The sequence below is a fragment of the Nomia melanderi genome, chromosome 9 (assembly GCF_051020985.1).
Source record: "Nomia melanderi isolate GNS246 chromosome 9, iyNomMela1, whole genome shotgun sequence".
In the NCBI taxonomy this organism is placed as follows: domain Eukaryota; kingdom Metazoa; phylum Arthropoda; class Insecta; order Hymenoptera; family Halictidae; genus Nomia; species Nomia melanderi.
This window is the reverse complement of record NC_135007.1, coordinates 7,728,388-7,752,282: the sequence shown is the minus strand read 5'-3', so window position 1 is coordinate 7,752,282 and position 23,895 is coordinate 7,728,388. Positions and strand designations below refer to the sequence as shown.

General features: G+C 37.7%; 1 protein-coding gene across 1 annotated transcript in view; it reads right to left on the bottom strand.

Moving 5' to 3' along the window:
- Positions 1-2,220: 2,220 nt before the first annotated feature.
- timeout (circadian regulator timeout) overlaps positions 2,221-23,895 on the bottom strand; it is a 205,058-nt gene continuing 183,383 nt past the window's right edge. The window contains exons 16-28 of the mRNA XM_031978551.2: positions 18,014-18,073; positions 17,846-17,930; positions 17,474-17,672; positions 16,793-17,030; positions 15,761-15,858; positions 8,933-9,032; positions 7,774-7,908; positions 5,100-5,306; positions 3,823-4,107; positions 3,327-3,434; positions 2,921-3,259; positions 2,654-2,767; positions 2,221-2,566 (exon numbers count right to left, since the gene is read on the bottom strand). Of these exons, the coding sequence (XP_031834411.1) occupies positions 2,340-2,566; positions 2,654-2,767; positions 2,921-3,259; positions 3,327-3,434; positions 3,823-4,107; positions 5,100-5,306; positions 7,774-7,908; positions 8,933-9,032; positions 15,761-15,858; positions 16,793-17,030; positions 17,474-17,672; positions 17,846-17,930; positions 18,014-18,073 (2,195 nt within the window). The 3' untranslated portion in view covers positions 2,221-2,339. The remainder of the gene's footprint in view (positions 2,567-2,653; positions 2,768-2,920; positions 3,260-3,326; positions 3,435-3,822; positions 4,108-5,099; positions 5,307-7,773; positions 7,909-8,932; positions 9,033-15,760; positions 15,859-16,792; positions 17,031-17,473; positions 17,673-17,845; positions 17,931-18,013; positions 18,074-23,895) is intronic.

Below are 23,895 nucleotides of genomic sequence, written 5' to 3'. Positions count from 1 at the left end.
AATTATTGTTTAACACGTCCGCTAGGAGTGCTTATTTCGGCGACGGTTTCCTCAATTATAATATTTTCTTCAATCCAATAAATCTACACAAAATATTAGAAAAATAAAGCTGTAACGAGTCATTGAGTTCCTAAATATAATGTCGTAGTTTATAATTTCTAATAACAATATCTATAAGATTAATTTCATTTTTATTATGTAAAATGTAGGATTATGTCGCAAACATGTGCCGCTGATAGTGAACATGTGAAGTACGTTTGAATTTCTCGTGTGATTCAGGCACGTTCTGTTACGGGCTTGGAGCAGCAGCGCGTGAAATCGTATTTATGTGGGATTGAAGCTACACGAAGGGTGGGGAAAACGCGCGTGAAGAGGGGAGAAAGAGAGGATGCCATCCGCCTACAACCGTATAAGGAGCCCGCGCTTCTACCAGGAGAATATACAGCACGAGTGGATCGTGTATTACTAGCTGAATTTCCTGAACTCCTACTGTTAAGACCACGTGTTCTCTCGACGCGATCGTTCCGTCAATGACGGCGTAGTACTCATCGTGCGCGCAACCTCCTGACTAATCATGCGAGCCTGGTGTGTATAAGTTGAGATTAGAATGCACGTGGTCACCCGTCCGGAATCTTGACGCAATCGCCAATCGCAGAAGTATATAATATTATCTTAATAATGCAGCCGTTGTAACAATAAATCACTGATATGTGATTATGCACAAGAATATGTGCATATTCTCATACAATGGAAAAACGTATAGTACATTTTGAATAACATTCTTACATTACTAAAATATTCTTTAACAAAAAAATACATTTACTCGTGCAATTGAAGACTAAAAGGTACGCTTGTACTCTTTTTTATAAATTTGTTAAATAATTACTTTGTAGATAATCTGCTAGCTCTTTAAACCAATTCCTTTTGCACTATTTTTAATAAAGAGTTAATGTTACAAAAATTGTAAATGCATTCAAAGGAAGAAGTATAATAGGTTATAATATTATGGTAATCGTATCTTCTAGGCATAATTTGAATACGCCATTGCACCACATTTGGAGAACAATAAAAAATGCTAAAAATTAACCATCCAAAAATGGTATTCAACAAGTAAATCCAATGGGAAGGAACCAAAAGATACAGGCGAAAAAGTTAGAAATTATTCAGGGTTGGCTCGTGAGAGGGTAACTCGGCCATTTTCAAACGTGGCCGACGCGCTCGAAAGATCATAAACGACCAAGAAGCGTTACTACTGCATAGGCGGGGGATTCCCCGCTGTTACTATGTTTCAATTGCCGTGTAGCGAGAGAAGGGGGAGGGTGTAGACAATAATATACAGTTATGCATGGTGTTTTTCATAATTCCTGCAGCGATATGATCGCCTGGTGGTAAATCCGCGACTCGCGGAATCCTTGCGGTGACATTACGCGTCGTTCCACGAACAGATCTGTGGTTCTCGTCGCCGAAGATGCGCGGAAAAAGGCAACGGCTGGTCTTCGGCCGCGATTATGTTCCGATACACGCGTACGGTTATCGTTGACACTCGCCAAGACTCCTCACCTGCCCATCAAAAGACGTGAAGTCATCCACATTGGCCAATCGGGGAACCGGCTAGCATGTAGCCGAAGAGGTCGCGTTCGGCCCCTTGGCACACTGTAACCGGCGCCACATGCACCTCCTAGCGGCTCATGCTCGCCTATTAGTTACTTGGCGAAATGTGGACGCCTTTCGGGAACTGTTTTTCTTGGCACCCTGAAGTGTACCCCGGGTGCGACCAATTACCTGAAAGGGCATACACCGGGAAAACAAAGGAGTCACGGTAGCCAGCACTGGCGCATACGCCTCAGCGGCTACCACTGGAATCTGGAAAACACGATGGAAACTGCTTTATCTGGTGCGGCAGTCGATAAGCTGATTTCTGTGATATTGGTGCACGGCACATGGAACTCGCGTTGCCCTTGAGTTTTTCGGAATTGGTTGCAGGGTTTTTAATTTTTAAATTAAAATAAGTTCTTAGTTCTGTTTTTTAATATTTTAGGATCGAGGTAAAGTGTAGAGCTGAGGAAAATTGTTATGATCTTTTATTAAGGGATAGGAAAAGATAACGCGTTGAAGACGAAGAACAATAAGATGATTTATTAGGATTTGAAAAGTGCAATATTCATAAGCTTTCTGTCCAGTTTTTAGGATCGAGATGAAATGAAATGTGAAAGTGGGGAGAATTATTTGTATTTTATTAAAGGGTATGGAAAAATAACACGTTACAAAAAATAAAGAATGAAATATTTGGTTGAAATGACGTTTAAAAAGATATTTATAAATCACATAGTATCCTCTTGTTAATCGTCGTCGTCGTCGCTAATAATTGCCCGAGATGACCCCACTCGAGTAGGTTGTTTTTCAATCGTCTCGTCTTCCTCGTCGCTAATTATCAACTTGGCGTGTTTCAGCTCGGTGTTCAGAGACGGTAATGGCTCTTCTTCTTCATCGCTGTCCAACAGACGACGTTTTTTCGTTGTCCCGTGCTCGTTTTCTGAACCATCCGAGCGATCTCTTTTTCCTTCGTCTAATGAAAATATTTATTTAATGGGCAACAATTAAATCGCATCATTCCTTTCGCAACAATTATCTTATTTCGTTGTTGTTCCATTACCTTCGGCATCCTCGAGATTGGTCTTCTCTTCGTGTTCGGAGTCGGATGAATCGACAAGCACTTTCACACGGTTGTTTTGCTTCGGCTTTACCATCCGCGAGTTTTCCGAAGTTTCTGGTAATCAATTAAGTCAGGATTATTAATTTATTCGTAAATTAATGCGATTCACGGGGAAACTTCGTTGGTATGTTTTCAAGTTCCGAGGAGTTTATGGAATTACGTCACAGAGGGCACGAAGCTGACTCTATGGAACGGCTTAATACGTACCGACCGGTGGCGGGCTCGCCACTTTTTCTTCGTCGCTCTCGACTTCCATTCGTTGAACTGATTCTTTACGTAACTTGGTAATTTTTGGTGATTTTGGTTTTTCCTTTACTTCATCATCGGATTCGTCGCTCTCAACTTCTATTCGTTGGGCTGATTTCCTAGGCAACATGGCAGGTTTTGGTGAGTTTGGTTCGTTCTCTACCTCATCGTCGGATTTGTCGCTTTCCACTTTCATTCGTTGCGCTGATTTTTTAGGCAACATGGTAGCTTTTGATGATTTTGGTTTTTTCTTTGCTTCATCGTCGGATTCAGAATCCAGGGAAACTGATGGCCCCGGTTCTACAGTAAAATACACGATAAAAATATTTTGTTAAAGGCTGATAATGAATTAAAACTATATGCATACCTCTGGATGCAAAATATTTTTTAATGTTTTCCAATGCATCAACGTCGTCGTCACTTTCATTGATTCTATCCAGCTCTAATGTTACCTTGCGCCGGAATGGTCCTGGCTCTATAATAGGCATAGAGAAAATTAAAAGATTCGGTGTTATAGATCTTAAATTTAATTTCGTATAAAGAATGTGTTGCTTGAGTAGATTGAAGATTGAAGATTGAACAATATTAACTTATGTAAATCCGTTTCCGAATTATCAATAAGTGTATTTATTGCTACCAAAAAACTAACTAGTACAATCAAAACACAGCTACGAATTTTATAATTTTTGTATCTATTAATTCATTCATTTCCTAGATATATAGTTTACACATTAATTTTCAGTTTATCGTAAATATATATACAGTTAAGGTAAACAGGCAAGAATTAGTTAATTTCATCGAATTTCAGATATCGGAGAAATAATATTAATTAAGTACAATTGAAAAGTAAAAAAGAAGAATACCTTCAGCAATGAAATTTCCTGCCAACGCAGACTCGATAAGATCGCAACGCTTTTGAATGGACGGTGTAAGCATATTAGCTGGTATACGCCAATAAGATTCCTGTTCATCAAACGGAGGTGTGAATCCCATAGCTCGAAGAAGCTTTTGAAAGCTGGGCGAATCCATCGCGGCGGACGAATAATCTGTCAGTGGGACTAAGGGAATACCTTCGGTGCTTTCCTCGTCTCGATCGTCCAGGATATCCTGCAGGGATTCCTTAATCCATTCCAAAGCCTCGTTCATATCTGATTCACGGAGAAATTTATTACATTCTTTTTTCAAAAATTCAGTTCCGTTGTTTATACTTAAAAATCAGTGGTAATAAACATATTCCAAAAACAAACAAAATTATAAAATACAGTATTAATTTTTGTCTTTAACCGTCATTAAAAAAAGTTAAAAGTTTGTATCTTTCTAACACTAATCAATATTAACAAATAACAACGAAGACATTATCATTTGCACTTCATTATTTCACGTAGATTAGTTAGTTCATACGTTGACTGCCACGAGAACTTTCTAGCGTTTAATATAGTACTTATTATTTCATAACAATGGAAAATCGTATTAGAAATAATTACTAACGATTTGATATCACAGTACTCAGTACACTATCATCTAGCTACTTACGTTACTAAACGTTTTTATTCGACATCAATCTCCCTATTACAATTGTTCTCAAGCAATTTAGAAGCTCCAGTCATCGTTGACCGCGACAGTCAACGCGTTAACAACGGAAAAGTAATGTATCGCCATCGAAGAAAAAGAAAAATAATCCCCCCGTGACGCAGTGGAACCGAAATTCAAGAACACTTTGCGAAAACGTGCTCCCCTTTGACACGTAACCGAGATCAGGGACCTTTTCCCCTGATAGGTGACAAGCACCTTGGCTTGACACAAAAGGGTGCGAAGATCGTTTTTTAAGGATGTCCTTTTGAAAATCCAGGGGGCGGATAAACTTCGTAACGCGGGCCACATTTGTACCGCAACCAGGAGTCTTGACACGCCATTACTTTTGCCGAGTTTGCTGTTTTTCAAAACGATCGCCGTTTTGCCCTCTCTTTCCTGCGTGCACATGCCCACCCCAGCTCTCTAAAAGGACATTTGTCCTCCAGCGGCGTGTGCAAGAAAAGGCTGCGCAATATTCGATGTTGTTGTCCAGAATTTTCTTCTCATAAATCACTGACGGCACAGCTAGCAAGGCTGACAAAAGAAAAGGCGGCACGGTGTTACTCACTTTTTTCGATGACATCCTTCAAGAATCCAGATAATTGTGCATCCGTGTAGACCACGGTCGGCTCTTTCTTCCTGCCAGTCTTCGTTTTCCTGTTTGTTGGTTTATTGGGAGCCTTCCTGCTAGGTCCCGGGGATTTCCCAGCTTCTTCGTCGCTGCTTTCATTCTCGTCTGAATTACTAACAGACTGTGTTTCCCACGACGATTTCCCTTTTTACAAAGTACGCGGAAATGGATATAAATTTCGACGATATCGTTCCTCCTCGATACCGAGTTTACTCGATTCCCGTTGAAAACGTATTGATGATATCTTGACGAATTTTGCGTGGAATTTTTAATATTGCAAAATGGTTCTTTTTGAGTGAGAAATATTTAGGAAATTTAAATGCTACTATAGTAGGATGAATCGGCTGGATTATAATAGGAAAATGAACAAACTTGACTCGACTAATATTGTTCAAGATAACAATTTATAAATGTAGCTTGTTTCTAGAGAAACAAGTGGAAATTTGAAATTCGAAGGTCTGTATTTTGTGAATATATTCTACGTTATGACTTAAAGCCCCTTTCGTTTCACGTGGACCATGACGTATTTCATTTTGAATAAAATTCTCGACAGCGGTGTTTAGAAGTAACCAATTTTGTTTGGAATGGCCCAGATGTTTCAATTGTATTATTATTAAAAATTATATTCCACACGCACCGCTAATGTTTTATATATATACATGTTGGATAATTAAATTTGTTTTCGACAAAATCGTTGAATATAGCATTGAAATTCCTTCAGGCGTATTTACATGTTCAGCGTATTTACATGTAGTATAAACGTATGAATTCCCACTGTTACTGAATATAGCTTCCTTCTCGATGCTTTCTCGAAAAAGGTGCTCCAAGTGAACAATGTTTATTGTACGTTCTCAAATTATTTTTTAAATAAAACATCAATACGTTTTTCCAGCAATTGCCAGTGAAAATTAAAAATCATGTAAGAGTAAAAATATTCAGACCTTACCTTCTGATCACACAATTTATCCTTATGCAAATGTATCAAGATTTACGGAAAATTAAGGAAACTTAATAATTTATAATCGCGCTGATATCTATAAAAATTAAATCTTCACGGAACAATTCCCATGAAAACGAATGACGCTCAATTATCCAGAAACCGGAAATTGACATTGAAAATTGTCTGTTATTCGTGTCGACGGTCATAAAACGTTTCAGCCGTCATACATGCGATATTAAGATCCGGCGAAAACGTACCAGGCGTACCGCGTCGCCAGATCGCATTCAGTCCACGACTATGAACGCGCTTGGAAACGTTATTTCAATACCACGTGTAAGTCGAGACAAAGCTTTGCTTCTATACTTCATCTTCTAACCTTGTGTACTGTATGCACGATACAATTTATCTTTACGCATTCAATGGAAATAGACCGTTTGGTAAAGAAAGAAACAGAGAGAGTGATGGAGAAGGAGAGGGAGAGGGAGAGAGAGAAATGAAATTCGTAGAGCAAAGTAATGGTAAACGAGGACATGTCATATTGGCCCCGGGGGTCAGGAAAACTACGACCGGAATACAAGTCCTTCGATATTAAATAACAAAATTTGTATTCCGTGACGAGTCTGGCGGAGACCGTTCACGTTCCCGCACACAGCGTTGGGACAGAAATGCAAACGTTATTTCAATAGTGTTGTCTATATTCATGCCGTTCGATGTGCTGTATGAACCGCATGACTGGACCATCCCGATTCTTTTCGACTCTACTGGACCGTTACATTTACTTCTTTATTCTACTTTAACCACTCCGTAGAAAGAAGCCAGTCGGAACATTTTGGTAAACCGTGGTTGACGTCGCAAGCCATCCAGGAAAATACAAATATTGGATAAGACATGATAAACATTACAATCCAATTCAAACACGCTCAACCTTCCAAAGAATAAAATATTTTTCCCTTCGACTCTCATCTTTATAACACACTGTATTAAACGTAGAATTCAGAGAATATTCATCCTAATGTTCACAATAAATCCCGTTGATCAATATGTAACAAGAATAACTAAAAGCAAACACAATCTCTCTAAAAATGAAAGCTATCTAATAAAAGATATGAAACTAAAAGCTATCAACAATACCGGTGCCACACCTTTCCCCACAATCTCGCGTGGGACCCAATTAATTTGTTGATGACGGTCCATCAAGTATCGAAACAAAGTCTGTGTAACCTGATCTCCGACGACACGGGTAGAACGTTTTTTCCTAGATCATAAAGAAACTACAGGGGAGAGTCCTACAAGAAGATTCGGTACAAATTGATCTCCCCTTTCATTTCCTCTCGAACAGCGGCGGTTCCCCTCTTTCCCGTTGCTTTTATTCCCTGCCTGCATCCGGGACCCGGGTCTATGCAGTCGCTAGCAATCGTATTAGCAGAAGACTGATCGAATGGGAATAGTCGCAGAATCTGAGGATAGTAAGAAAGACAGATGCGAATGGAATGGGATAGGATGGAGCAGAACAAGGAGTGCTTCACATCTCACCGCTTCAGATCGGCAGGAAGGGTTGGGGAAAGAAAAAGACGGCTAGACAGAGGCAAAGAGAGGGAAAAAGAGAAACGAGTATAGAGTGAGGCTGAACGGGGTGGGGGGAGAAAAAGAGAGGAAGAGTGGAACACTTACCGTGGTTGCTTTTTCTGGATCGCTTCTTGCGTAGCTCCTTTCGATCCGCAGCCAATCCTAATTCTAAAAGCTTCTCCTTGATCTTTGGCTTCGGACGCTTTATTGTGAGCCCATTGAAGATCATATCCACGGGATCTATTGTGCAAAACGTAAACCGTATCGGCATTAATTCGAAGTCGAACGTGGGAGGAGATGCCTCAATTCGATCCGATCGCAGCCGTTTTCAGTGTAATAAGCAAGGGGCGGGGAGTGGAATTAAATTAGCGAAAAGGATATCCATTTTCTGATAAGCGAGACGTACTTGCTTCTGACGGCTCGCTCTTTACGCGGAACGGCAGAATCGAACGTTAGTTTCCGATTAAAAATAGTCCCGTCGAATGACAGCTTGTTTCAGAGATTGTGATCTTCGAATTTTCTTAAAGGGATCGAGGAAAATAGAGTAATATAGAAAATATTGGCCTCGGATTTTCAACGACGAAAGAAAACGTGTCGAATTGGATTACCTGTTCGAGTCTTCAGATTTTGGATTTTGTGATTTCGAAGAATTGAGCGATAGAACATAGTATTTATAGTAGGGAAGCTAAAGTTTTCTGTTAAACATAACGTGTTAAATGAAAATTTTATACGTGATAATATATTATATAGTATTATCACTGTATGGAACTGTATATATGATATATTTAATAATTGAAACATTTTTTGTTTAGTATAAAAAGCAATGCCCATGTTAAGATTTAAGCAGCAAGGGAAAAAAACGAAATTCAAACTCTTGAAACAGTGAACGAAAAAGTTGCTAGGGTAATATGTTTTGGGAACTTTCGTTCAGCACGGGAGAAGAATTTCGAGTGATAAAGTCGGGAGAGAGACAAAGTCATTGCACGGAAATGAAGCAAGTTCTACAAGACTTCTGAAAATCCTTCTATCAGCGGGGATATTATTCTTCGTCCGCATCGGCCGGAGTCCGAATTATTGCTATAGGTGGCAGCCAGCCGTTACCGATGCCCGGCGCTTAATTAAATCTCGAGAATCGTCACCGGTGCTAATGAATTCCCCGGGTGAGCATTCGTAAAATTTCTCAACTGTTTCAAGGTACGGCCACCCAGCTATAAGATGTTCATCGCTCCTGGGACTCATCTGATAAAAGTTCTTCAAAAATTACCGTCATCCTCTTTCCGCAGTTCCCAGAGCTCTGATAGTTGAGCAACTTCTTCCTCGGACCATTCTTTGGGTAGCCTCTTTTGTATTTCGCTACGTACATTCTGGAACAATTTTCGTAATCTTCATAGAAAAACAACGTTCTTTGTATCTTTTTCCGTAAAACGATAAATTCTTAAAACGCGCAACGTATTTTGAATGCACGTTTATGTACTCATTATTTAGTTATAAATAGTTTAAAACATTTATTTAATATACTTTTAACTAACTAAGTAATATACTACACTAATATACTTTTCGTAGCAGATATCAAATACAGGAAAATTGAATTACTAACAGTTTGTATACTAAATTCGATGATTACCATTCATTGTAAAATTCAAAATTATATTTCTCACGAACTCTCCCTTACATACGCAATTATTATTAATTACACGCAATAATAATATAAGTGTTACAGTTTACAGACAATGAAAATTGTATCATTTATATTATAATGAAGTGCACTCAATACCCGCTACAGCGACAGCAGTGTTATCACACTACCATTTCACGTTGCACTGCAATCACAAATTCTAATTTCAAAAACACGCAGAGACCATTCATATTTTACAAATTAAACATCGGAAAATCTACTTTCGACGCGTTGAGCTCTTCGAAAAACAAAAGTTTTCAATTTCTCGTTTCAATTATAAACACAAGCTCGACAATTTTTCATCCGTTGATTCTATGAAGCAATTCAGTTGACCTTTACACGTTCGGAAACAAGCCCGACAGCAATTTATTGCTCGAGCGGGTCACGGAAAAAAGTATAAAATCTTATTCCCGGTCTGGGGCCCTCATTTCTCCTAATAGAGATAAAGGGGAAAAAATAAGACGGTTGTTTTCCGATGATTACGTCTCACCACCCCCAAGAGGATTTTCCCTCGGTTGTCTTAAATGGCTGTCGCGTAACATCGCGCGACTTCCCCGACTAAATGAATGTCAAATGAACACTCCCGGCGCAGAGACCGGCGGGGCTTAGTTTAGAGGAATGAAAGGTACCCACGCATGAAATTATTTAAATGAAACGGTTCCGCGGCTAAGACCCAGTTTCATGGATTTCTCTGGCGAATCAATAACATGTACCATCCCCTCAAACCCATCTATACTTCGCTTCCTCTGTTCCGTGCCGTTCATTTGCGTGGCTAAATCTTTAGACCGCCGAGAGGAGGAGCCATTCCCGGGCCTCTATGGTTCAATAGACATTGCCCGAGCATTGTCATCCGTGATCAACTTAGGACGTCGGGCGCAAACACTGCTTAGAACTTTGTTTCACTGTTTCTCCAGCCTCTTGAATAGACGCTGGACAATCAATACCGAAGATACACTTTATAATAATATCTTTGTAGACAGATATCGTTGGGATTAGCGATTACGAACAATGGAACAATTGAATTTTTTATGTATTTCATTTCATTGCGATAAATATGAATGTTACACGAGTAAGGAGATATTTGTTTGGTAATTTTAGACTACAATTTGTACTCTGTAAGTAGAATTATCGCAACCAATGAATTAGTAAAGATGTATGTTAAAATGATATGGTCGGATGATCTTGGTCAGTCTATAATTAGCAGTATCTAATAAAATGGGATTCTTCCCACGTTCCAGAAACTTCGCTAGAGAGGGTTAAACTAACCCCCTAAAGAGACGTTATTCAAAAGATAATCTGACATTAACGGGAACGCTTGTGTTGCACAAGTATCGTTTCGTAATATTTCAGTTTACCGTGATCCTCTATCCTGTTCATCATAACGGTAATAAAGTTCGCAGAAATAACAGCGTTCCGACGGCAGGCGAAGCGTATTCAGCCTGAAATTTAATTATCTCATGAAACCTAGCAATTAGAATAGTTTAACCATCAAAGTTTCGATCGTTTATTAGGCAATACATCAAGCTAACGGAACATTCGCCCACGAAATCCCCAAAGGGTAGGTCCGCACGGAGATCCGACCGTAAGAATCCGTCAAGGAATCAATAACAGCCCAGAACAGCCGACTTTGCTCTCCCCTTAGCTCGAATCAGTGGTGTGGGAGCAATCAGCTTCCTTTCCTGGCGGCGCAGCGGGTGCACACCTATGATTAATCGTCAATTTCGAAGTGGGGTAATACCGTTTTAACGGTAGTCAGATATATCGTCGCCTTACCCCCATCTATCCCTCTTACTTTCCCTCTATTTCTCTTTGGCGCACGTGCTTCCAGGCTCCCCAGCCGCCTTAAACCAGGTAATGTCTCAAGATTATCGTTACAAGGTGTCCCGCCACGGTGTTGTCCGATGGGTTTTCGACAAACGGAAGGCCGTCTTGCGAGGGATAGAGTTAAATTGCCTAGATCCACAGAAGCGAGACAACTATGGATCTCGAAGCCATCGACGTTGCCAGTTTCGAGCCGGAAATTTTTGCTTGAACAGAAATTAGCTGGAAATTGCCGGCTGTTCCTTACAGCTGAAATTCTTGTCGGTCTTCCAGTCGCTTCTGCTTGGAGGTATTAAATATATTTCGAAAATTTAACGTCTTATCCTAGGTATATCAACATTGTTCAAATAAGAAGCTAACTGCCAGATGATTGTCACAGTAGGAATGCGGACAATGATGCTTTATACTGGATCGTATTACATCGAAGTAAAAGTTCAAGTTAATATTTCGTAATGGTATTCCAATGAAAATGGTACTTTGAAGTAGTTCCAGGATATAAACCGATGAAGATATTTTAGCTCACGATCAATATGTAGCGTACGATGTGACAAATTCAACGAAATAGTTGGAAATTGATATTTTTCAAACGATTTTTTACTTCATTTGCTTAACAGGTAACAGGTTTAGGAGTCCGTTACGAGCGGATTTAACGCGCATGCAAATGGTCGATTCTCATTCGCCGGTGTACATTTTCATGTAAATTTTCTTCGAAGTTCCGCGGGTGGCGTTCGTAGTTTTTGGGGCTCGTGAAAATTCTGGTTTTCGGCGGGCTATGCGATACATAATACATGAAACGACAGTCACTTGTCTCGGAAGGTTTTGTTTAAAATCGTACTGTAACTAGCCCTGCAAAGTTGTCGCATAAAGGATTATTCAAAAGCTGCTCGGACACGCGGGAAGCGGGAGACAAGTATCTGGTACAACAAAACTCGTTGAAATCTCAGTTACTGTGCGCCGCGCTGTGTTAATTCGCCGCCCACCTTTCCGCCTGTAATAATCTTTTCCATGCTCATTGTCGAAACATTCGAAACGAACCGATGATCGTTCACCTATTCCGCGAACATAATACAACGACTGAAACAGTCTACTGTACTGTACTTAGAAAAAAGCGAAACTGCGCTATACTGTGCGGGAGAAACACAATTATCTTTCTTTACCTTTCTTTTATGGTTCTTCTTACAATGGCTTATGAAAATATTTGAACGCTCGAGGTGGAAAATGTTCACTCTCGAAATACTTTGGTTTTACATTTTCAAATAGTCCTCGTACAAGGTCGAAGGATTAACGCCCATTATTGGGATAAAAGAAAATCAAATAAAATACCTTCGTTGTTATTGTTTAAATTACGACTACTATTGATAGTATAATGAACAAATATTATGTTTCCAGTTGAACGAATGTTCTGTTTTACTATTAACTTTCATGATTCATTAACTGTTGATATTTCCGTTGTTTTCAGCACGTATATTTTGTGAATTATTGTTTTAAATCTCAAATTGAATTATAGCCAATAATAAAAAGTGCATGCCAAATATTTCTGTAAAAATTACTTTCAACTATTTTTATAGACTCTGTTTATTCGTCAACCGAACGTTTGATTTTTCAATAATTAATATACGAAACCTGAATAAATGGTATGGGTATGCTAAACTTCGTAAAATATTTATTCCGTACATTTCAACGATTTTGCAATTCACTGTATTTCCAAGCTATTCGTTCGCGTGACTGATTCGTCTGGGCGCGTGAGTCGAGCGGCGCGAAGGGACCCCTCAATAGCAGAAAAAATGAGGGAAATTATTTCCGGGCGCGTGTACGTTCTCGCATTCTTACGACGGTTTCTCTTTGTGCAGGCTTTCGAAAGGGCAGGTTAAGTTCGCGGGGCGCGTACCACACTCTTTACTTTCACGCTCGATACAAATGTTTATACGTGTTTCGTAAGGGCAACCGGGGAAACAAAGCGATAGCTTCTCAGGTTCCTGAAAAGGACGAAGTAAGGGAAGAGAAATAACGCGCTCAAGCGAATAAGTCGCCCCCCCCCCCCGAAACTCGTGAACGGAAATTTTAATATTACCGGGCCGTGATTCTAGGTGAACGCCGAAGAAAATACGTATCGTTGCGCCGTTACCAAAGCAGCAATGAAACGCTACACCTTGGCGGGAACCGGTGCCATATCGGTCTCATACAATCAGTTTTAACTCTTTCACGTACGGAACAACATTTGAATCCTACTGGTTTCTCTTTTTTACAACTTGTACTTACGATTTTTATCACTGAGAAATCTGACTTGTACGCTTTTCTACGAGAATAGCTTGTCAAATTATATTAGTGTTCAGAAATGGGATAATAATGGATCTGATTGTATTTGTAATTTGGAATATTGAATAAATGGAATAATAAAAATCATTTAACAATAATAATAATAATAATTGTTATTAATATTAATGTTCAAAGTTATATTTCTATTTTTGTATTTCAAATTTATTTTCGTAAAAATGAAAAAGCGTTATTCAGTTTCTGAATTGAAACGAAAGAAGCGCGATTGCACCGCTTGGTATCTTTCAAGCGGGTCTTTGCAAAAACCGGTGGGACTCAAACGGTTTAGTCGAGTTCAACGTTTCATCTTGAATGAAACGATGCTATATACTAAATACCCTTAAATCTCCGTATAATTTCATTCGAATTTCTAACAGTTCACCTGAATAAAAATTTCTGTTTAAAAATATTCACCAGACAACTTAAAAACAATTATTTCACAAAATAAATAGTCAGATCCAAAAAGGGATTCTGTTGAAACTTGCTAAGTGCACAGCTTAAGTGCAAATGAAACGGCAAAATAACAAATACGTTGACCATCAATCCTTGACACGGTTCCAATAATCGAGAAGTCGAAGCACATATATATATCAGACAATCGGTATGTACACGCGTAGACGTGCCCGTACGTGCATGCAAACCAACGACGTTTGGCTTCCTGTCCAAAATCTTCATACGCTCCTTTGAAAGGAAAACGCAAACAAAGCGATAGCGTTTCACGGAGCGGAGGGGCGCCGGAAAGGAACACTTGACAGGAGAAAATCTCGAGATACTTTTATCCCTGTACGAAGAAGCAGCGAAGAGGGACCGAACTCTTGCTGGCACAGCGGAAGTTGTGATCCACGCAGCGACAGAGAGGAAAACAGAAAGGGGAAGAAAGAGAAAGAGGAAAGAAGGCTTCTCCTTCTCGAACTGCGGGCCTGGAAGGAGGGCGCGCTATAGAAACCACCTCGAAGAAATTGTCTCTCGAGAATTTACAGTTCCTACAGCAATTCTCCGGCTCCGCGTTTTTTTTGCATACGTTCATCCCGTCAGCGTCGACGGTACAAAATCTTTATTTTTTTTCGTCTTCTCGACGGCCCCGAGGGTTGTCGCACCCACCGCGTTTCTCGCGTTTCTTCTAAATCATTGATTCCCTCACGGTTTCGGTGACGGTAGGCTGAAAGCCACACGCTTCAATGGACTTCGAATATTTTTATTTTTGTAAGTACAGTGTGTGTGTCACAATCGTGGATGAAAAAGTGAGTAGGTAATATCTTTTTGCCTTTATTATGGTCGGTTGTTCAATGAGGCGTTTAAGGATCATGTTTTTTGAGAGGGTGTTTAAGGGATTGAAGATCTATTGTTTATTATTGGAAGTGTTTTTATGGGAGTTAGTAATTGGTATAAAATAATTAGAAATTGGTAATGAGTTATTGTTATGTGTAGATGAGATGGATGTTCTGTATGTAGAGCTATTGAGAAAGAGAGACTCGATGTTTGGTTTTCATGAATTGCTTGTTTAACACTAAAACCATCAGACAGGTTAAATGGCCTATTTCTGATTTCTTTCTTTGGCAATTATTAAAAGATAATAGATGTTTCTCTGAGAAAATATTAAAGAAATTGATTTAGCAATACGCAAACTAAATTGTAAATGAATTAAAGTTTCAATAGGTGCACTCTTGGAGTTTCTATAGAAAAATTTCAAAAAGTCAATTTAGCTGCTCGGTAGTTTTAGTGTTAATTTGTAGTGAAGAGATATGTTTGAAAAAGAAATTTTAATTTTTTGTTAGAGTTGTAAGGTATTTATGCTTGATTCGAAGCGTGACACGTTAAGAAAAAGAGGGGAATTTAATAAATACAGTCATCTCTCTTAGACGTCTCGAGAATTACACAGTCTTGGGGTGTGTCAGCTTCAGACGCCACATAGATCAAGTAGGGAATAATCTTGGCCAAATACAGTTACTATATTTTCGTGGGCTACATTCTTGTTTGACTTCGCAATTTCCAGACATTTTTCAATTTAGTTTGTGTAAATATGTGACTAACATACATCATTATACAAAGTATACGAAATAAAGTATAAAAAGCTCAACGTCCCTATGAAATAATTAAGTATTAATTTAATTTGCTACGATTGTTATTAGCACAAAGTATTCATAATAAAACTGCACCTAATATTTGACTTAAACATTTTGAATTTAATTCTTAATAATCATAGACGACAAATTAAAATTACTTTCCATTGAATGAAAACTAAAATATTTCAAATAAGACAATGTAAGTAAAAGTTGCACTGACCTTTGAATTGACAATTAAGCACATTTCCTTCAGCTTTTTAATAATACCACGACGAGTCCTCTCTTGAGTAATATTTTCCAATAACCAGTCAACGAGATCTAAGGAGCAGAAACCAAAAGTTTCTTAATATTTTTCTTTAATTATTTGATACAAATGTAAATGGTACGTTTGTTTTTATGCTTAAAAACCGTACTGTGACGTCGAAAACGCAACGGGCTGCAATTACCGTTTGATAAATATTCATTTTATTTCGGAAAATTGTTGCGTTGCTGAAGTTTACAAATTTTTTTACGATATTTATTTGTTTTTACATTGACGCAAACACGAGTGAATGGCGTTTTAAGGTTGAAAATATTTTTAGCGTTTATAGTCAATCAATATTGTCCGTGAATTGATTCTAAGAAGGGGTGGTTAACTGGATCATCGCTGGGGTACGTGATTCGGTTAGCCGATAAATGAAGACGTTGTTATCAGTAACCTAATATTATCGGTAATTCGCGGCAGTATCTAACAGTTTTGATGCTCAAGATTTCTCAGCTGAAAATAACAAGATCTTATCGGAAGTACTAGATAACGGATTAGTGTCTGCATAAAACTGATTATTCTTCCTTGTCACAAATATCTTTTACGATAGTAACGCAATTAAATTCATTGCTCGACTCTCGAAATAGGAAAAATATGTTACTTTATTTCTTTCGAATTGAATGAATTCCCAAATCCTATTAAACAAAGTTTATCACTTTCCCTCAATAATTCTGTCTTAACTCCGGTACTTCTAATTTTCCCAAATACAAAAATCCGAATTCAGCTGGAAATCTGATTTTTTCGTAACATCGATATACATAATCAGAAACTGATTAGCTAATAAATGAGCGGAACTTTAATCAAATATTCGAAGGAAAAGGAACGACGAACGTATGAGAGGAAAATTGAAAAGAGCCATCTTTTCTCGGGAAAAGAAAATTATCCAGGACACTTGCGTGTTGAAGAAGACTCGTAAATCATAGGATTTCGCGAACACGAGCAACGTACCCTGGGAATACTTGTTAGTCTGATGTTCCATAAAGAGCGTGCGTAACTCGTCCTCTTGGGCCTCGGTCCAGAGACTGCGCGAAACTTTCTTGTTATCCGTTTCCGCGTTGTAACCCTCGACGACCTCGGTCGCGTCACGAGTGGTCTTCCAGAAGAGCAGCTCCATGTATGCCTTCCGATTTTTCTGCGCGACTTCGATGAAACGCCGGATTATGAAGATGGCGAACTTTTGGAGTTCCTGCAAGGTAGACTTGGTTTTCATGGCTGGCGAGAACCGCACTTCCGGCGACCATTAAGCAGACTCCAGAAATGTAAATCCGACGCTGAAGTGCCGCCGAAGTTAATAGAAAAACAGAGTACACAGAGCGCCTGACCGAGTAACAGTTCCGAGTAACGGAGATCGAATGCAAATATTTTCGAAACGCTACTAACGCGAAAACGATAGTGTTAATTTGAAGTTTATTTTTAAGAACTTAATTTTTCACATAGAAAAGTGTTTGGGTCATAATATAAATTTTTTTTTGTAATGAATATTGTTAACCGTGAACTAAGAAAGATTAAATTCTAGTAAGAGTCACTTAAAGCATAAATGTGCATTTGTTTAGAAGGTTAAATGTTAATAACAGTGAAGTGTTTATTGAAAAGCAAGCGATATTGCTACGTTAAATTATACACAATTACCTTGTGGCCAGGATATTTAGAATCGAGGATTCTCTGGAAAACCCGAAACATGGACGCCTGGAACATCATCCCTGGCATTTTGCAATCCCATGCAATTCGATGCAACATCTTGTTAACGTAATGATTCACCTCGTCCGTGTTTTTGTCGAATTGCTGCAGGAGGATTCGTAACGCTTTTACAATTTTTATGTTGGCGAACCTTGAGCAGAAAATTAACGGGATTACTAATTGTCAGTCACGGTACAGAAACTTTGATATTCTTCTTATGATGTTATATCAAGATTGATTAATCACGAATATTTAATACGTTAGAATCTGATTCAATATCATGTTAATGAAATTTTAATGTTATAATCTATGTTTTCATCATACCTCTGTATAAACTCAGTAAAGTTGAAATTGGCTTCAACCATAACTGTTCTTCTTTCGTCTTCTTCCTCTTCATCTTCCTCTTCATCTAAAATATTATTTTGACCATGTGTTCTCATCAATTACACCCGAGAAAGTACTACACATACCAACTTCATTTTCGCAATTTACCTTCATCATGCTCGGCGTTTTCTTCTTGATCTTCGTTTTGAGTAACCGGCTCATCTTCAACTGCAAAAAAGGACAAAGAAGATTAAAAATAGCATCAAAATTAAATATTCTAGTTACAATCAACAATTTAAAAGATATACAAAAATACAGATATAACCGCTTACAATATGAAATAACAAGGAAATAAAGCAAAAATTAACAATCAAGTTTTTTTACTAGAAACCTAATGTGCGAGTAAAGCGCATTCTTTATTGTTCAATACTATATAGAACACAAAATCGTCATCTAACTATACTACATTAAGACTAAAAGAGCAGTTAAGTTGACTTTTCTAAATTCCTTTATAGAAACTCCAAGAATGCATCTATTGAGACTTCAATTAACTTACAATACAGTTTCCGTGATGCTGAATCAATTTCATTAATAATTTCTCCAAGAAACATTCATTATCTTTTTACTAACTTTTAATATCTATTTAATAAAATGTTTCTTAGAGAAATTATTAAAGAAATCGATTTAGCAACACGAAAACTGTAAGTCAATTAAAGTCTCAATAGATGCACTCTTGGAGTTTCTATAAAGGAACTCCGAAAAGTCAGTTGATCTGATAAAATGATTAAAAAGATAATTTAAAAAAGAAGACATCAGGAATGGATCACTTTGATCCGCCTGGTAGTTTCAGTGTTGCAGAAAAATCACTAGAAAAGGGAACAAGAGAATATATCGAACGAATTGGTGCATCCATAATCTTCCGAACCATCGAGAAAGAGGCGAAAAAGCGGAAACAAAAATGCCCGAAAAGCTCGTTACCGTTCCTTCGCTGGACGAATACGGAAATGGCTGCAAACAATCGCCAAGGTTCGTTTCGATGCAGAACGAATTCGGTAGAGTACAAGCACTCCATTGAAATCCGGTTAGGGAAGGGAATCAATGAATCTCGACTGCCGGTTCGGTGCATCCTCGGGCCCTCCGGCCGCATCGTACGTCGGAGATGGGCTAGCTGGCTTCGGAACCGGCGACCTCCGAATCGTTCGTTAAAATCCGCCGGCGAAAAACCGAGCCACGGGTAAAAAGGTCGCGGTCGGATTAATTTACGAAATTCCGAAAATCGGTGTCGTCCGCGCCTGCCGGAACGGACGCGGGATTCGCACGTACGCGCACATATGTACCGGGTGCGCGATATCAAAAGCTCTTCACTGGTTTTTACGAAATATGTAAAATAAAATGTGACTTTTATTCTTTCTTCATTGACACTAGAAGTACCAGTCGAAACGACTGGTTTCGAGTTATTTGTTTTGCAGTTATTGATATTTTAAAGGAATTGAATGTTCGAAATGATCTTGAGAATAAATAGTTTTACTTGAATATTGTAATGATCGTCCGTGGAAGCTGAAAATAATTGTTATAATTTTTATAGGGATTACATATCAATCGTATTAAATGCTCTATGGTTCCAGTGTTAAACGGGACGGAGTTATAAATATTCGAGCATTTAGAGATTTAAAGACATTATTTTGAATGTTAACCCTTTGTACTTGAAAGCTTTTTGCTAGAAACATTAAATACTCTTTGATAAAATATAGACGATGTTTGTTACTAATGTAACTAATTTAGTCAATAAATTAAGGAACAAACATATTTTACTATGATATTTCACACAGCGATGCACTATATAAAGTTCAATGTTAAACTTCAAAATTTATAATTGTACCGTATCAGATCAAGTGGTGACTGAAGGTCACCTCTCAAATGCAAAAGGTTAAATAAAATGATAAAACAGGTTTTTAAATTTCGGATAGGTGTTAGAAAACTATAAATAAATGTATTATGAACTGGAAATCATTTAACAACACTGTAGGTTTTTGTAAATTGGGTAAAACCTCTGTTGAAGAAGATGAAACGTTATTAGATTCAATAAAATATCATATATTATGAAGATTGTAATAAAAGAACAATTTTAATAATAAGAAAGGACAAGAAGCAAACGTGAACATTGAAGAAAAGCGATGCTGATAGTTTTCGTAGGAAGAACGGTTTATGATATTTTATTTCGAGCACCCTGTACGTACGCGCGGCCACACTGAATCCGATCGAATTCGATTCCGTAGGTTTCGAGTTACGTTGTTTTTTTCTGTTCGCAGCGCGGACGATCCGACGAGCAGCGAATTAAGCGGCCGTGGAAAGACGATTACATTTTCGACGTGTGTAGGACGAGGGGACGAGGGTTTCAAGCCGATGGCCAGAGAAAAATTGCGCGCTGCGGAACCGGCGCGATTGGATCGCGGCACAAAGCCTCGTTACGCGGCAAATTTTCTAAGGCTTCGAAAACGTATCCTTCTGGAAGTTGCGCGCGAAATTTTTCGTTGGCCGCTTTTCGAGCGGGGCTTGTTAACGTTCCGCCGAGTCGCGAATAAAGACTCAGCGCACCGTTGTGTTCATTTGGCGTCGTATTTCATCGGGTTTCACAGGGCTGCCAGGGCATTCCGTGAGGCGAATATAGCTTGTCAAATTATATCAACGGTGATTATTTTTTAAACTACAGACAATGTTGTAATACAGCTTTTGTAATTCGATATTTTTAACTCAAATTATACTCTGTTGTCTTTTGTACTATAAACCTTTTATACTATATCATTATGTATTCGTAGCTTACAAAATTGTGAAAGGAAAATTCACTTGGTTAAATAGGATTAACCATGACTACAAGTTGTCTTTAATTTATTGAAGATTTTAAAAGTAGAAATGAGAAAAACGTTTATAAAAAGATTTCATGGAAGACTCGAATAAGAAATGCATATTTTGTTGAATAAATTTAGTTAATTGTTATGTTGCGTAATGAAATATATTGTATGGTGTTCGTAAGGAAATTTCATTGAAATATCAGAACACTGTAGGACTAAACGTCCTTTAAAAGTAGCAAAGTATTTTAAATCATCGCATAAAGTTTCGTTTCATACTGCTGTGTTGTTACGACCAAAGAAAACTTTCCCCGCTGTCCGAGGAATCCAGTTTGCCCAAGTGACGTAGACGGCGATACTATTTTAACCGAAAGTTTTAATTGTTCCTTTCCGCGGTCTCCTGAACTCGCTGCGAAAGTTCGCAGATAAAACAGAGCGCGCCGGGAGATCTGACGTTCCTTAAATTTAAAAATGTCTTTGTCACCGAAATACTTAAAATCAACCGAGACTGTTCAAGTAACAATAATAATTCACCAAAATATAACTCATTCTCGTAAATAATTTCAATTATTACGTTTACGCACGTGATAATATTAATTATAATATCACCCACTTATATATTATATATATTTCAAAACAAAAAAATATCAATCTTAAACACTTTCAAAAACTTACCAATTTAACAAAAAAATTAGACTTACAAGAAATTGCCTTCGAGAAGAAAATTATCTGTAATGTCTTTCTTTATAATTGTTCAAACTAAATTCTAAAGATTTTTTAAATAGAGTCCAATAGAAAAGAAACATTTCTTTATAGAATGCAATAAACATCGTTGGATGTTAATATTACTTACATAATATTCTAAAATATCCGCATGAATGGTCAGTAGATCGAGGCAGACGATTAAACGAAATATTTTAATCGCAAGGATATTACTTATCACTTTTTCACAATCGGATCGGATATTAATTACCGATCTGCATTCATTAGGTTGCTCGCGCACGAAGGACTTAATAACCTCTCGTCTCTTCCGGATTCCATTTCGTAGGAAGCTCTCCATTTCAAATTAATCATGTAGAGGAACGCGCTGAAAAATGTATTCGAATCGAACAAGTGCGATCCTCCAGCTGGTCTTTAAACGCGATTCCTATTACGAGAGCATTCGCTCCCGCGGATTATAGCCGAATCTGACTTATACTCGACTTTCCGGGAGCCTGTGATTTGCGCAAACATTATCCCGTTGGTTCGATCTCAGGAATTAATACCTTACAATATTTATCGCTTCCATTCCGACGCCGACTTCGCAATCGCACACACAAAGCACGTAATTGCAGCGAAATCTCATTTCTTCCGAAACGTAATTGGATTGCACATGAACGCTATTCTGATACGAATTAAAAAAAAAAATAGTAAAGCTTACATAAAAATGTCATTATTTTCACGATTGTAAATGATATAAATAAGAAATACGAGAATATTAAAAACAATATTTTTCTCTTGATTACAAAGTGTAATTTTGAAAGAAATTTAAAGGAATTAACAATTTTCGAATGTTTTCAGTGATCGCAAGTAGAATTAGTGAGCGATGGTCAGACGTAAAATAATAAAATTGTGAATTTCTAATGCATGTCGACATTTAATTTGTTCAAAATAAAATTTAATTCTCTAAAAATAAAATTTTTTATAAAGAAACTTTATTACACATTCTTTATAAATTTTTGTTTATTGTAGTGCATATTTAATTTTCATATTGAATTCTCGTGTTTTTTGTTAAACTGTTCGATGCTTTATTATGCTCTGCCACGTACACGTATGCAGTTTTATAATATAAATAAATTTAGACCAGCTCGATGATTGCCTCATTTATTTTACGTAAACATTTTCCTGATAGTTCCCTGAATTTATAACATGCAAACATTCGGTATCGGTATTGTTTCGCTGTTTTCGTTTGATTCTAGCCAGTATATCCATACGCAAACCCAGCAGAGTATAATGAATATTTTTCTTTCTGTTTCATAAAGTCCGTTAATTTAACGACCAACGAGTCCATCCGCAATGGGAAGCGATCAGAAAATTATCGAATATACTAATAATCGATACAAAACAATTTCTTACCGGAGCAATATTATTCGCAATTAATACGCACGAAGAAATTTATTAATTTTAATTTAACGGTGTGGACACACGTAAATTACATCGAAACTTCGGCTGATTTTCAAATAAACGAAACGTGTTTTCTGCATCGTTTACCTAAAATACACAGTTCGGTTTCAGTAAATTTGTTTGCCGGACGTATTTCCGCTTTTCTTAAATGTAATTTATATTAAGCTTTATTTAAGCGATAAATATTGATGAATACGAATGTGGAATATTACGTGATAATTACCGTTCGTGATTACACGATGCGTGGATTTATTTTGATTTAATACCTTTGTTTCTCGTATTAAAATGGACCTGTTTCAACGTAGTGTAATTTGATAAATAATTAATGAAATTTGTTAACGTCCAATGGGACGAGATGGGATTCCCCTAAGGGAGCTGTTATACCATCTGATGTAGTACTGAAATGTAGTCTTGTCAAGGCGTAGGAAACATTACAATGTAATTCGTGGATACGAGAATTGTAAGGCTTTTGGACTGCATCCTGGGATTGCACATGTATACCGAAGTTTCGGAGCTGAGCATCATCGACGATATTCTATCAAAGCTTTTGAACATTGTGGAAACAATGTATAGATAGGTAGTAAGTACATTCCGGCTATACGATAGACTGGCTAAGCTAATAAGTATTACCTGTTAAGCATAGTTTCAAGAACTGTTAACAGCTATCTGGTTTAACATTAAGCAATCCACGTTCTCTGTAATTCTCTACTAGTTCTTGCTGGTTAGATTTCGTAACCTATCCAATAGTTTAATTTGTAGTAAATGGAACAACATTTTCGTTGAAGGAAATTGTGATATTATACAAATAATGTAGAAACTTTTATGAAATTAAAGAAAACAGAGATATGACTGGTATGAAAGGAAGTATATTTTCTTGTCTGATTAATGCTCGGCAGTTCTACTTGCAACTGGTCATATTAATGAATGCCGCACAATTTCATAGAGCAAAGTACACAAAATGGAAAAAATATAATATTGAATTATTTGCTTGAATTGCGTTATGATTATTACACGTTCATCTAGCTGAATGTCACCGCGTTA